This window comes from Miscanthus floridulus, chromosome 3 (assembly GCF_019320115.1).
Source record: "Miscanthus floridulus cultivar M001 chromosome 3, ASM1932011v1, whole genome shotgun sequence".
NCBI lineage: Eukaryota > Viridiplantae > Streptophyta > Magnoliopsida > Poales > Poaceae > Miscanthus > Miscanthus floridulus.
Window position 1 is genome coordinate 124,813,990 of NC_089582.1, and position 15,713 is coordinate 124,829,702.

At 40.8% G+C, this 15,713-nt stretch overlaps 1 protein-coding gene across 1 annotated transcript; it reads left to right on the plus strand.

The window, feature by feature from the left end:
- Positions 1 to 1,541: 1,541 nt before the first annotated feature.
- LOC136542339 (protein CHROMATIN REMODELING 4-like) lies at positions 1,542 to 14,819 on the plus strand. The gene is made up of 11 exons (XM_066534725.1): positions 1,542 to 2,112; positions 3,275 to 3,520; positions 4,347 to 4,448; positions 4,544 to 5,224; positions 5,911 to 5,961; positions 6,082 to 8,709; positions 9,287 to 9,441; positions 9,985 to 10,099; positions 11,256 to 11,323; positions 11,445 to 12,051; positions 12,356 to 14,819. The coding sequence occupies exons 2-11, from the start codon at positions 3,302 to 3,304 to the stop codon at positions 14,360 to 14,362; spliced, it is 6,633 nt and encodes a 2,210-aa protein (XP_066390822.1). The 5' UTR covers positions 1,542 to 2,112; positions 3,275 to 3,301; the 3' UTR covers positions 14,363 to 14,819.
- Positions 14,820 to 15,713: the final 894 nt, after the last annotated feature.

Below are 15,713 nucleotides of genomic sequence, written 5' to 3' on the forward strand. Positions count from 1 at the left end.
ACCGGACACGTCCGGTCGGCATACCGGACGTGTCCGGTAGCCCCAGACTGCCACGTGTTCGGTTCAAATCATCATAGCCGTTGCCGCGCATACCGCCGATGACCGGACGCTCACATCGGACGTAGACACTCAATTGACCGGACGCTCCACCGTCGAGTCTGGTCGAGTTCAGTAAGCCACCAGGGCCGACCGGACGCGTCAGGTAGAGACTAACCGGACGCTGAGCCTCAGCGTCCGGTCGAGTACAGTAAGCACCCATGGACGACCGACGCATCCGGTCACACCGAACCGGACGCTGCCAGCGTCCGATCGACTTCACAGCGGAACACTGTTTTTCTGAGTCATACCGGACGTGTCCGGTGTGGCGACCGAACGCGTCCGGTCACTCTGTAACCAGCGCGACTACCTCCTCTTCAACTCTATCTTTTTCACCCTTGCTCAAATGTGCCAAACACCAAGTGTATCACCATGTGCACATGTGTTAGCATATTTTCACAAATATTTTCAAGGGTATTAGCACTCCACTAGATCCTAAATACATATGCAATGAATTAGAGCATCTAGTGGCACTTTGATAACCATATTTCGATACGAGTTTCACCCCTCTTAATAGTACGACTATCAATCCTAAATGTGATCACACTCACTAAGTGTCTTGATCATCAAAACAAAATGGCTCCTACATTTTATACCTTTGCCTTGAGCCTTTTGTTTTCTCTTTATTCTTTTCTAAGTTTAAGCATTTGACCATCACCATGCCATCACCATTGTCATAATCTTCACCATTGCTTCATCACTTGGAGTAGTGTTACCTATCTCATAATCATCTTGATAAACTAGGTTAGCACTCAGGGTTTCATCAATTAACCAAAACCAAACTAGAGCTTTCAGCCTTCTCTGGCGGTGGCGGCGAGCGCAGGCGGTACCTTCTTCACCGGCCTTGGTGTCCGCACACATCGGACATGCTTCCTTCTTCCCCGCTCGCATCGGATGGGCACGCAGGTGTGCACGCCGAGCGTCGCGAGCACGCGCGCTCAGAAACAAGCATTTCCGTAAAAATGTTACTAAAACAAAAACATAGCTAAAAGTACTAGTACTTGTACATAGGTTTGGAAAAAATCTATTAATAAGGGAGTGGAGATTATACTATACACTTCAATATACTCCCTATGTCCTTAAAAAATTATAATTCTTATTTTTTAAGGATTCAAATGATTTGAACCTTGAACAAAGTTATATAGAAAAATACTAATATTTATAATTAATATAAATAAATACTATTAAATCAATTACGAAATGTGTTTTTATAATAAACTTATTTTAAGATATAAATATTAATACTATTTACTATATATACTTAGTTAAATCTGAACTTATTTGACCGACGAATCATGTAATTATTATATTTTATTTAGAGTGAGGGAGTATTTTATAATAAATATAATAAATAATAAATAATATAAAAGGTAGTTAAAGCCCCACCTACGGGTACGGCTACGGCTACTGAAGCAGTCATCTTCTTTTAGCCAATCTTCAAAGAAGGCTCAAACCCGACTCGAAAACCTATAAAACCCCGAAAGAATTCGCGAGCTTCCCACGCAAATGATCCGTCCGCTCTACCCACCAATCCCACCTCCCCCGCCCACGGCCGCGCCTGGAGCGGCGGGCCGCGCGCGGCCACCCTCGCCGTCTCCACGCCACCGCGGGGAGCGCGGCGCCCACCCGCGCACCGTGCGCACCCTCCCCCACGTGTCCCCTCTGCCGCCCGGGGGCCCCGCCTGTCACCCACCGTCCCCGGGGAGGGCAGCCGAAAGCGACGCGTGAAGCGCTCTGGCCTGCCTGCTGCCCTCAGCGCTCGCCTCTCTCGTCACGCGCCCCCTCCACAACCCCCGATGCGATGGGTGCCCCTGCCCCTCGATAGCCGCGCCGCTCTCCTGCCCCCGTTCCCCATTTGCATCCTCGCCCACCTCCCTACCCTAGCGCCGCCCTCCCCTATTCGACCCAACGCCGCCGCCGCCGCCTCTGCTCCGCCCCGCGGCCTCCGGAGGTGCTACTCGCGCGCGATCCGCCGCTGCGTCCGTTGCTCCGGCATCGATTCGGCGGCGCGGGGAGGTGAGATGGATCTCTACCGCGCGATTTGGCGCCACTTTTGGGCGGGTTTATGGGGGTTTTGTGTGGAATTTTGTTGTGAAATGGTTTGCCGGCGGATGGAGTTTGGGGTTAGTACGGAGACGGAGATTCGGATTTGGGCGTGGGTGGTGGCTGTGCCGTATGAGCATGTGAAGCTAGTTACAGGCGGCGAGCTGCTTTTGCAAGCTCTGATGCTTCGCTTCTGCTGACAGGGTCCGGTTGGGAGTTAGTCTATCTGTCTGTCTTTGCAGCTCTGTTTCTTCTGCACTTGGGTAAAAATGCTGTGAACTCCAAAATTAGGGGGATTCAGTTCAGAGGTGAAGATTAGGGTGGGTGTCCGGTCTGAAGTAGCAGTGGACTTTTGATGCCTCTGTTTGTCGTGATCTGGTTCCAGTGATAGCTGTATCGGGTGCTAGGTTATGGTTATGACAGTTTATCATATGGGCTTTTAGAGAACAGCAAGACATGGAATGTCTGTGGTAACTACTTAAGTATTGTTTCGCTAGATGAGTAATGCTAGCTAGCTGTGCAAAACTGATTAGTAAGGGTTTATAGTGATCTTCCTTAATTGGTTTTGGCTATTTATTGTGTTCTGCCTTTGTATGTTAAGTTCCAATTTGGGTATTAATTAATGTGATTATATTAACAAATTTATAAGCAACAACCCACAAGTTCTGGCTGATCTTGTTTCTGTCGTTTAGCTTTCACACTCAGTTTATTTCCTATGCTATGAAAATTTGTTCATTTAAAGCTACTATGTAAAAGGTAGTCATTATGTTTGCATTTGCTCTTCCACAACAATATTCTCTAAAGAGAAAAGGGAACTTTCAATTGAACCAATAGCCAAAGTAAGATGAGTAATATCCGCCTTTCTTTGTCTGGGACCTTGAGTAGAACTGTTCATTGACATCTTAGTACAATGTTATGCCTCAAAATGCCTACTGCTCTAATGCATCAGCACTCCGTAGTGTTCTTATACTTGATTAAACCACGCTTGATCTCACTTGAGATCTGACTCTTGTCCTGTGATCGCATATGTATATTAGATTACAATACACAACGGTTAGTTTATCTATTACGCGTTGTCTCTTTTGAGCTGGGTTACTAATGACAAAAAACATGTTTCTCCTCATTTTGATTGCAGTATGTCTCTGGTGCAAGTGTGCTGAAGATGAAGGAGAGGAGCTCTTTATGTGAAAGCGCAGCCGATGGAAACTGGGGTTTGAAATATAAAAGGAAAAGAAGCAAGTTAACAGTTAGCCCATCTAACGAGAATGAGGCTACCTCACCAACATCAGACTCTCCAATGAGCCATGCTTCCACCAAAAAGAAGTTGAAGCATGACACTAACATTTCTCCATCAGCCAAGAAGATAAGAGGGCATGATGGGGTAAATTTCTTACCTAATAACTTTTCATAGTTGACCTTAGTCTTTTGTGTAGATATTATTTGTGATCTTTTAGATACGATGTTGTGTCTGATTAATATACTGTTCTACCTTTATGTGCCGCACTTCTATAATACGAGCAGAAAGCTTAAACAATGATTTAATAATGTAGCCATTATAGAAAAGACGTTTTTTCATGGAGCACACATAGTATTATTTTTGTTAAACACCTGGGCTTCAGTTAGGTCTTCAGGAGTAGTTTTATACAAATACAAGTATAAGCAAGCCAAGTGAAAGGGAACTTACATGTTTTATTAACATGTGAACTCTCTCACAGATGAAATAGTCTGTCAGACTCCCATGTACATGAAATATGACTCAACCCGGAGCTCCTATGGTGCTTTTTGTTTCAATATACATGCCTGCAACTATACTGAACTGACACATCTAAGTAAATTATGATACATGGTTGTGGGGAACTTCTTAGCAACTGCAATTGAAAAAATGTTTATGAATAATAGCTGAGCAATTACATCTTTCTCCAATTATCAACCAGAACTATAGTAGTCACTCTATCTCAAATTATAAGGAATTTTGACTTTTCTAGATACATTGTTTTTACTATGCATCTAGACATAGTGTATATCTAAGTGTATAGCAAAAGGTATGTATCTAGAAAAACCAAAACGTCTTATAATTTGGAATAGAGGGAGTATTTTTTTAAAATTTTTTTTGAGGTTTATATACACTAGCTATTTATGAATTGCTTTGTATGTGACCTCTGTTGTGGTTTTAAAATTTGCTTATCACTTTACTTTTGTTCTTTCAGTATTTTTTCGAGTGTGTAGAATGTGACCTTGGTGGCAATTTGCTATGTTGCGATAGCTGTCCTCGTGTTTACCACTTGGAATGCCTCAATCCTCCTCTTAAGGTTTGTATTGTGCCCTCTCGTTTGGTTCAAAAGTTACAAATTTTCATTATAATGACCGGATTTTTAATCCTTGCCTTCTTCCGTCCCCAATCTAGCGTGCACCCCCTGGGAAGTGGCAATGTCCAAGATGCCGTCCAAAAAAAGGTAGCTTGAAGCTGTTAGGTAATGTAGAGGCTGACACTTCGAAACATGAAAGAAGTACAAGGATGTATGCAGGTACGGCATCAGATAATCCACCTTCGCATACAAAAGTCTCCTTTAAGACCAGGAACTCCACACAAGACAAGACTGGATCAAACGAACAAGGAAAACACTCAGCTGGTGGCACAATGAAGGGGGGTGACCCCGGTATGAAGAATAATGAAGTTGAGAAAAAGAAGACACTGATATTACATTTGAAGAAGCGCTCAACCAAGGAATTATCAGAGAATGCTAAACCCTCGAAGACAGAATTTGTTGGAGAACCTTCAGAAGAGAAAATTGTTAAACATGGAAGTGTTTTGAAACTGAAGAAACATCCACACCATATGGACTTGTCTCCAAATAAATCTAAAAGCAGGAGGCAAAATAGTCAGAGAGAGAGTAAAAGATCTGGCACAAAAAAGCTTAAATATTCAATTTCCGATGATGACAGTGTTTCCTCATCAGAACCATCGACATCTCTTGATAACAGTGAGTCACCGCCAAAAAGAAAACCCTCCGATGGCAAAGCACCTTCATCCAGTACCAAGAAAGGGAAAAAGAAAGTGAAATTTGTTGAGAAAAAGCACTCTGAGGTATTGAAGCTAACACTTTGCTATGTTCAAATATTCATCAACTAAATAAAATTTCCATGTTATTTGCTCAGAAATGGTCCAGATTGATTTTGTTTCTTACTGGTGATTTGATGGACAGATTAGTATCAGTTGTTCACATTGATCTGCCTCCATTTACTGTAGTGCTATGTTTTTCGTTTTCTGCATGTTATTTTTCCTTTTCATTGAAATTGACAACTTCCCTGTTATGATTACTTAAGCCTCTCTTTTTCGGTCAGTTATAACTCTTTATAAATAAACTGAATAACTTAGGACGCAGATTCAAATTTTGATCATGAACGAACAATTCTTTTTTTTTTTGGGTAAACATACCATATAATGCTTTCTGATCACCTTTTGTGCATCCTGAACATAAAGCTGGCTTGATCACGTTTTTTCTTTCCTTTTTAACCTTCTGTCATCATATATTTTAGTGCCACACTTCTTTTATTCTTGTCTCTGGCTGCTAGTGTGATAGCATCATTAGGCATCTGCCCACCCCTGTTTAGCTATTGTGTGCTCATCTGTTAACAATTGCAATTCGTTCAAGTTTTGTGGCAAGATGAATACCCGATCAGATGCTGCTCTCTTATCCAATGTCCTAGCACTGTAATTTTGCAACACAAATATGCCAGAGTGACGCTCATGTACCTGCAAACATGTTGCAGGAGCAGGGTGTGGTAGGAGACAAAATAATGACTCCCCAGGAGGATCAGCAGGTTGGTTGCAATTTACACTACATTGCATCTTCATACAAGCATTCTTAGTCTTTCCTCTGTTTTGTCCTATCATTTGTGTTATTCTCATCTGATTATCATTATATGGTGGCCTTTGCTTAGGTCGATCGCATCCTAGGCTGTCGGCTTCAGACGAGCCAAATCAACGCAACATCCCATGCTTCATTGGAGCAGTTTGAATCAGCTAATCTCAAGGTGGATGATATGGAGTCTTCTAGAAATGGTACAGTGGATGATATATGTGCTGATGAATCAGCCAATCATAGTGGTCACAGTTTGGAAATGCAAAAGGATAGTAACAGTAAATCCCATGAAAAGGAGTCAATTAAGCAAGAACAAGCCAAGAAGATATTATCAGTATGTTCTGGTGATGAGACCAGTATAATGAAAGATGATCAAGTAGACAGAGAGAATGTTTCACCTTCCAAAAAAGGTGAAGATGAGACAACATCTGATTTGCCAGCAGAAAAGGATGATACCAAACTTGCAGTCACTAGAGCTGATACAATGGTCAGGACCAATCAAGAGCATACAGATGAAAGTAAGCAGCACGGGAAAATAGAAGAAATAACAGATAAGGACTACAATGATGCTAGATATGAGTTCTTGATCAAATGGGTTGGAAAATCAAATATCCACAACAGCTGGGTTGCTGAATCCGAGGTAAAAATATTAGCAAAAAGGAAACTAGAAAACTATAAAGCGAAGTATGGAACGAGTTTGATAAACATTTGTAAGGAACAGTGGTGCCAGCCACAACGTGTTATTGCTCTTCGTGCTTCTGTAGATGAAGTGGAAGAGGCTTTAATCAAATGGTGTGGTCTTCCTTATGATGAATGCACTTGGGAAAGAATAGATGAACCTACCCTGATGAAATATAGCCATTTGGTCACTCAGTTCAAGAATTTTGAATGCCAGGCTTTGGATAAAGATGTGGTTAAAGATTACGCAAACACAAGAAACCGACAGGAGCTTAATGTGTTAGTTGATCAGCCAAAAGAACTTCAGGGCGGCATGCTCTTCCCTCATCAACTGGAAGCCTTGAACTGGCTACGTAAATGCTGGTACAAGTCAAAAAATGTTATCCTTGCTGATGAGATGGGTCTTGGAAAGACAGTGTCAGCTTGTGCTTTTCTATCATCCCTATGTTGTGAATTTAAGATTAGTTTGCCATGTCTTGTCTTGGTTCCTCTTTCTACAATGCCCAACTGGATGGCTGAATTTGCATCTTGGGCTCCTCATTTAAATGTTGTGGAGTATCATGGTTCTGCAAGGTCAAGATCTATCATTCGCCAGTATGAGTGGCATGCGGGCGATGCAAGCCAGATTGGCAAAACAAAGAGATCATACAAGTTTAATGTTTTGCTTACAACTTACGAAATGGTGCTTGTTGATGCTGCATATCTTCGTTCTGTCTCATGGGAAGTTCTTATAGTTGATGAGGGACATCGCCTGAAGAATTCTAGCAGCAAACTCTTTAGTTTACTTAATTCATTCTCATTTCAGCACAGAGTTTTGTTGACTGGAACTCCCTTACAGAACAACATTGGTGAAATGTATAACTTATTGAACTTCTTACAGCCTACTTCTTTCCCTTCTCTATCATCATTTGAGGAGAAGTTTAATGACCTTACAACAGCAGAAAAAGTAGAGGAGCTGAAGAAACTTGTAGCTCCTCATATGCTTCGGAGGTTGAAAAAAGATGCAATGCAAAACATTCCCCCAAAGACAGAGCGAATGGTACCTGTTGAATTGACATCAATCCAGGCTGAATACTACCGTGCTATGCTTACAAAGAACTATCAAGTACTGCGCAACATTGGAAAAGGTGGTGCTCACCAGTCTTTATTGAACATAGTAATGCAGCTTCGGAAAGTCTGCAACCATCCATATCTTATTCCTGGAACTGAACCTGAATCTGGTTCACCTGAGTTTCTGCATGAAATGCGCATAAAGGCCTCAGCAAAGCTAGCTTTGTTGCACTCTATGCTAAAAATATTACACAAGGAAGGCCATCGTGTCCTTATTTTCTCTCAGATGACAAAACTTCTTGACATCCTTGAAGATTATCTGACTTTAGAATTCGGTCCTAAAACATTTGAAAGGGTTGATGGCTCGGTATCTGTGGCGGAGCGCCAGGCAGCGATTGCTCGCTTTAACCAGGATAAGACACGTTTTGTTTTCTTGCTGTCTACACGATCATGTGGACTTGGTATTAATTTGGCAACTGCAGATACTGTTATCATATATGATTCAGATTTCAACCCACATGCTGATATACAGGCGATGAACAGGGCACACAGAATTGGGCAATCGAACAGACTTCTGGTTTACAGGCTTGTAGTACGTGCTAGTGTTGAAGAGCGTATCTTGCAATTAGCCAAGAAGAAATTGATGCTTGATCAACTTTTCGTTAATAAATCAGAATCACAGAAAGAAGTGGAAGATATCATTCGCTGGGGTACAGAGGAACTCTTTGGGAATAGTGACAGTGTGGATGATAAAGATAGCAATGAAGCCTCAGGTCCTGTTGCTGATGTTGAATTTAAGCATAGAAGAAAAACCGGTGGCCTAGGTGATGTTTATGAGGACAAATGTATTGGTGGTTCTACCAAACTTGTTTGGGATGAAAATGCTATTTTGAAGCTGCTTGATAGATCAAACCTTCCATCATCAGTGGCCGAAGGCACTGATGGGGACTTGGACAACGATATGCTTGGTACTGTGAAGGTAATTTGATCTGTATGCCTAATTGTTTATTCCTAAATGGTGATTATTTATGAATTTCTTTTGATAAATTATGATATCAGGATTTTGTTCTTATCCATGTGTCAAAATTGTTGTTAAATTATGTAATCTGTTGTCAGTATTACGTATGTTACAAAGTATCCACTAAATTTGGATCTTCAATTTTTTATCACATGAATTAGTACTCCATCCTGAGTAAGTTGTTTTGGTGGGTACATAGCTTTTGCTACGCACCTAGATATATGCTATGTCTAGATACATAGTAAAAACTATGTATCTAGAAAAGCCAAAATGACTTACAATTTGGAAAGGAAGGAGTATATATTTACATTTTGTGGGCCCCTATGTGCTGACTATGTGCTAGGAAACACCATCCCATGTAGCAGATTTATCCTGCCCAGGCACCTGCCTGGACCTACGTACCACCTGACTTCTAGTGGATCACCTCTGTTATCCCCTTTTTTTTGTATATGGTGGTCTAGGTTTACTTTGTGCTATTCATAGTTTCTCATTGGAGATCTTTCTAACACTTTTCTCTTTACTTCCCTCTGTTAAACAGTCAATAGATTGGAACGATGAGCTGAATGACGACCCTGGTACCAATGAGGATATTGCACCTATTGATAATGATGGGAGCGAGCAAGCATCTGAATCAAAGCAAGGCGCTACTAATCGTTCAGAAGAAAATGAATGGGATAAACTTTTACGTGTCAGGTACTTTGCAATACCATATAAACTTGTATCTTTTTGTCTAACAATCCCATCACTGTGAGAGTTAAGTAGGTGCGATGTGATGTGATGGTCCTAATGATGCACCTAAAAATCTTCCCTCATTTTTAAAAGTATACTTGTCAGAAAGCAAAACAAATGGAAGAATGAATACTCCAACACTAGCATGTATAATAAATAATTCAAAAGTGTGGTTTATCAACTTCTATGCTTTATGCCATCATAATGGAGGCAAAGTTTGTGTTATTTCTTATTTAGGGGAAAAATGTACGTGCATGCACCATTCTTGATTTGTACGGTGGATGCAGTTGTGCTGAATAGACAGAATTTGGTGCCCGCATGGGCATCAAAATCTCTTTGGACCTAGGAAATTGTTCACAGTGAAAATCTATCTACCTACTTAAACATAGTTTGGTGAGACAAGGAAAGGCCTGGGTTCCTCTGTAGCAATAATTGATCTGCTTGCTTAGTGTGCTCTTTCTCTCTTTGGACCTTGAGGAATACTATAATAATAATAATGTTATTCAGATGGGAACAATATCAAATAGAGGAGGAGGCATCTCTTGGCCGAGGCAAACGTTTAAGGAAGGCTGTTTCTTACAGAGAGACATTTGCAACACTTCCTAATGAAGCTTTAAGTGAGGTATTTTCCTGTTGGACTGACCTTTTTGTGCACATTTCTCACTTTCCATCAGGAAGCATTGATGATTCATTTACTGCTTTGCTACTAACTACATGAAGACTGATAAAAATCACATAGATTAGTCCTAGATACTAAACACCCCCTCTGTTTTCAAATATATGGCACTTTTGACCAGGTAAATGTACCAAGGAAACCATATTGTGTTGGGCTTAAATGTGACAAGAATACCCTCTAATAGCAACACACACTCAAATATGGCGGCATCCCTCTGTTTGCATTGTAAAGTCATTTTAAGCCATGTGAACTTTTCTGAAAAGTATGTGTTGTCGTACAATTTTTAGGCTCATCTCACTCCTTTCTTTCTTCATAATAAGAGGAATATTTGGTGGCCAGGGGTGGTTGGCGCCCTCGTTAATATCATGTTGCAATGAAAAAATCATGTATGTAGTACACATAAAGTTAAGTATAGTTGCAACAATTCAGTTTGAAATTCATCCTAGATGTTAAGACACAAAATAGACAAGCAGCCAACTAGCACTGTTCATCATGTGCTGACAGTGACACTTGTCTTTTTTGAAACATCAAGATGAATTTCAAACTGAATTGTTACGATTAAACTTAACTTGGTGTACTGCATACATGATTTTTGTGATGATTTTTTTGAAACATTGCAACATGATATTTTAGTTAAAGAGGACACCATCCCCCCTGGGCACCATATAATCTTTGTTGTTCATAATGATTGCTGTGACTAATATGTGTACATTGAATGGAATATGTGAGCACTCATTTATTCAGCGAATTGCATTGTGGGTACATCAACTTGCACTGAAGTTGTGATCAAGGCATTTGTCTTTTAAGTTGCTCAAACATGTCACCAAATTTGGTTTCTGTGTGTATGCCTTGGACTGGGATACTAGGATTGACATGCTTTAGGAGTCAATTTTAGAGTATAGAAGGATAGGGTTAATCGAAGGCTCATGTTTTCCTCCATAGCTCACATGAATAGCGCGTGTAAATTAATTTGTCCTGTGTAATATTGCACATTCCAAAGGTATTTGTATGAATTGTTACTTTTCATTTGCTGTTGTCCTTTCATGCTTATCTTCCAACTGTTTATGATATCTTGCAATGATTTGCTGATATTGCTATGTAGGACTCTGATGAGGGAGATGAACCAAAGAGAGAATATACAGCAGCTGGACTGGCCTTGAAGGAAAAATAGTATGCCCTCTTCTCCACTCTCTCCCTCGCTTTCTATCATGTGTGGGATTTCGGCCCATATGCTAGCTTGCAAAGGTGCAATTTTCATCTTCAGGCACTGATCTGCCTCTGCTTTTGGCAGTGGAAAGCTTCGAGCTAGACAAAAGGAAAGGATTGCCCAGCGGCACATTATCAAGAACTATGCTGATGATAATCTTGAAGAGTTCATGACTCCATATGACTCTATTGCTAATGAACCTGCTGAAAATCCCTTGATAATCATAGAAGACCCAAATTCTTCACAGCTATCTGGTGCGAAACGTTTTAGTGAATCAACTGGAGAAATGAGGCAATCCTCCAAGAAATCAAAGAGATATTCTGAAATCCCTCAAGATATTTATGCCAGAATTCCTGGTAATGCTGCTTCATCCAAGCACCACTCAAAGGCCACCGATGACTTCAATCCAGGGACCCCAAATCACCTGCTACCTGTACTTGGCCTTTGTGCTCCAAATGCTGATCAGGTGAACTCATACAAAAACTCACTTTGTGCACCAAGCATAAAGGAGCATAAAAGGGCTAGTGGTGACATAGTCAACAAACAACTGTCAACTTCTGCTGACCATTCTAATGAGCATAGAAACGAAGCTCAACCAGCTTCTGATAAGGCCATCTTTCCTGGTGCATCTGAGGAGGCTTTGCGAAGAATAAGTAACATGATTCCAGAAAGTTATTTTCCCTTCAGTCATGTACGTCATCTTCCCTAGCCTGGCACTCAGTCCAATTAATTGTTCATATAGTCAGTTTCTTGCTTTATCATTCTTCTTTGGGGCATTTGTTTCTTCACAAGTCAAAACTTTTAAGATAGTTTCTTTCTCACTTTCTTATTTCTTTATTATTTACAACATAGCTCAACTGTTGATATTTGATTTTATGAGTAGTATTAATATAGCAAATAAATCATTCTCAAGAGGAGCATACCTATATATTTTTTTTATCAAGTAAAGAGCGGTATTAGCAAGCAGGAAAAATAACACTAGTTCTTATGTGCAGATTCCTCCTATATCAGGGAAGGGGGTTGATCCTGTTGAAAATCCTGGACCCTCCATTGCATCGTTTCAAGGGATACTGGGTCTTCCAAACTTCAGTCTGGAAGACAACACTCCACTTAAGCATATTAAGCCTGTACCTGATATATTTCCTAACCTGTCACTGGGTGCTCATAAGGATTATATTCGTAGTTCTGTCCCAGAGTTGCCAGATAGTTCATTGTTACCAAACTTCATGGCAGATATTGCTGGTACTTCAAAGCAAAAGTCATTTATGTCTGGTCTACTTCCTGGGCTGGGTCTTAGCCCAGGGCAACCAATCCATTCGGCTATGCCTGATAATCACAAGAAAGTCTTGGACAACATAATGATGCGTGCTCAGTATGCCTCAAACAAATTCTTGAAGAAGAGATCAAAACTAGATTATTGGTCAGAGGATGAACTTGATGCTCTGTGGATAGGAGTTCGTAGGCATGGAAGGGGAAATTGGGATGCTATGCTTAGAGATCCAAAGATGAAGTTTTTGAACAACCGAACTAGTGAAGAGCTGGCCTCGAGATGGATTTTGGAGGAGCAAAAGATTATTGATGAACCTATGTCTACAGCCACCAGACGTTCTAACTCAACAACATTCCCTGGAATATCTGATGCAATGATGTCTCGGGCGCTGAATGAAAGTAATTTCTCTAAAATGAGGATGGAGCAGCCTAAATTGCAGTCCCACTTAACTGATATTCAGTTAGGTTCTAGTGATATCCTATCCAGATTTCCTCATATTGAGGCTGCTAATTACATTAACTCAGGGGAGGGTGGCACACCTCAGATACCATGGCAGGATTTCAAGCATAGATCAAGTTATGGTGGAGATTTTCCTGGCGGTGCATTTGACAAGTTGGAGAAATCTGATGTTGGATCAATCCCGCCATTTATGCCAAATCCTTTCATGACTGATAGCATTGGTTCACTTCCCATAAACAGAAAAAACAATAGTTCCATTCCGCACAGTGAAATCAGGTCAAGTTCCCGTGAGAACATTCTTCTTTCTGGTTTTTCGGATGGACAGATCAACTTGCTTCATGAGATGCAGCGTCGTGTGAGGTCAAGCAAACAACCCATCGAGATGAATCTCAACCACATAGGCCACTCAAATCCTCAGCTTGATAATACTAGTGACCTTGGAGGTTTAAAATCAAACAAGTTACCTCATTGGCTTCAGGAGGCTGTACGTGCTCCTTCATCTAAGCCACCTGAACGCGAGCTACCAGCAACTGTTTCAGCAATTGCTCAGTCCGTGTGCCTTCTTCTTGGAGAACAAGAACCATCAATACCTCCATTCTTGATCCTGGGGGCCCCTCTTTCTCGCCCAAAAGATCCAAGGATTAATTCAAAGAAAAGGAAACTCCGCAAGGCTCAGCAATCTACCTCTCATGTAGAGCATTCCAAAATTGGATCTGGTGAAGGTGATTGCGTCACTACCCCAGCACCCCCGTCCATTGAAGCTACAGCCGCCCCTTCTGTCGATTGGAATGATGGTGCACCTTCACTCAACTTGAACTCTGCATCGTTGTCATCTTTAGCTGGCAGCAAGGGGCAAGATGAGTTACCTCCCACATTTGAAGAATCAAACCAAACCATGGATGGTTCAGAAGCTCTTGCAGCCAAGTCGGAGGCTCCTGAAATTGGTTGTCAGATAACTAGTTCCTCTCCAGTAGATGACAAAGCTAGCGAATCTTCTGGATCACCAGTGAAGGATACTCCTGACGCTGGAGTCAGATTGCAAGGATCAGATAACTCAGCTATGGCATTTTCTGTACTCCCACTTGTTGATGAAGCACCTGGAACAAGCAGCAGAGCAGCTGGCACGCCTGTGGCATGTGATTGCAGTGACTTGAAAGAGGATGTTCCACTAGACAACACTGAAAGCACCGGGAACCTGGCGGAGCCGACGGACGAACTCACTCCTCTTGCGGACACGGATGCGGTCGTCGCATCAAGTTTTTTTTTCTGTTAAAACAGCCAACGAAGATAGAGTGGATGAAATGACCTCAGATGAGCATTAGACTCGAGCCAGTTAGCTCGACATACCTTTCTCTTCCGTTCAGCAAAACACTGGGATTTTCCCTCTCCCAATGTTTCCAGTGTTGATGATCTCATGTTGTGTAATGCTTTAGTGCAGAGTGCAGATAGGATAAAATCCAAGGACTAGTGGTACTTCTTAGCAGTAGTAGTTGGGCACTAGTCCGTCGGGAGCAACTCTTGGAAACCTGTATACAAGAAATGTATATTTTGCTAACATGGTGTTGGTTGGGTGTGTAGACTGTAGACCACTATTCATTTATTTATGCGTATATGGTTTAGTAATTTGCCGTCTGTCTAGCGGTGGCTGTAAGAGTAGACATGATGTCATGATGATGATATTGCCCTGCCATGAGTGGTAGCCGGATAGAACATGGAACTCACTGTCCCCAGCTGTTATGTGTAGCGGATGCATTTATGGCTGGCCTACGTGCCTCGGCAAAGAGAAGCTGAGATGCTGTGTTTATTTCGTTATATCGGTCTTTGTGTGAGTTTGTATTTAATAAGCTGTCATATAAGCATTTATGTTAATGTCGCAATGTTTTTTAAAAAAAAAGAAGAGAGAGGAAGTGAGTTTTACGAGGATGAAACTCTCTTAACATAATTACCAACTCTCTATAAGTTATGAAATTAAATATCTATAAAACCATAGAATAAAACTCCATTGATAGTGGGTATTTTATTCATGTTTTATTTCATTATATACGATATGATAGTCTTAAAACAATTCTACGAAACTTGTTACTGAGACAGGCCATAGAAGCTAGAAGGTCGGAGCTGAGCTTCACCATTTTGCTTTTTTTTAAAGTCCTGACCTCAACTATTGTAGTGCATTTGCTTTTGTTTTTTTTAAAAGTCCTCCTGACCTCTCAACTATTGTTGTGCAATTTACCTCTTCAAATTAGAAAACCAGATGTTTTGACTCCTTCGGCCATTGAAGCTGTTTTTTCTCCATGGATGGTTTTTAAGGCAGTTTCTAACATGGCGTCACATCAGATGCCACATTAGCCATGAGTGAGGTAAATTAGAGTTAGGGGTCAAATAGGCTTTAAAAAAAGTTTCAGAAATAAATCTTAAAAAAAAAACTACTCAATTTTTTTTTGAAAAATATAGAATTCAATTCTAAAATCTAGTTTAATCTTAAAAATCATATAAAATTTATTCTATTGTAGAAAAATATGAAACCAATTTTAGATTTATCCTAAAATTATGCTTTATATTATAGTGCATAGATTACAATTATTTTGATCTTATATGATCTCATTTTATTTTATATTTAGTAGTAT

Bases quoted from the DNA above. Each gene is read 5' to 3' on its own strand.
- LOC136542339 (XM_066534725.1), top strand. From the start codon at position 3,302: ATGAAGGAGAGGAGCTCTTTATGTGAAAGCGCAGCCGATGGAAACTGG. The intron at 5,225-5,910 runs GTATTGAAGCTA...AACATGTTGCAG, and splicing joins TTGAGAAAAAGCACTCTGAG to GAGCAGGGTGTGGTAGGAGA. The intron at 12,052-12,355 runs GTACGTCATCTT...TCTTATGTGCAG, and splicing joins GTTATTTTCCCTTCAGTCAT to ATTCCTCCTATATCAGGGAA.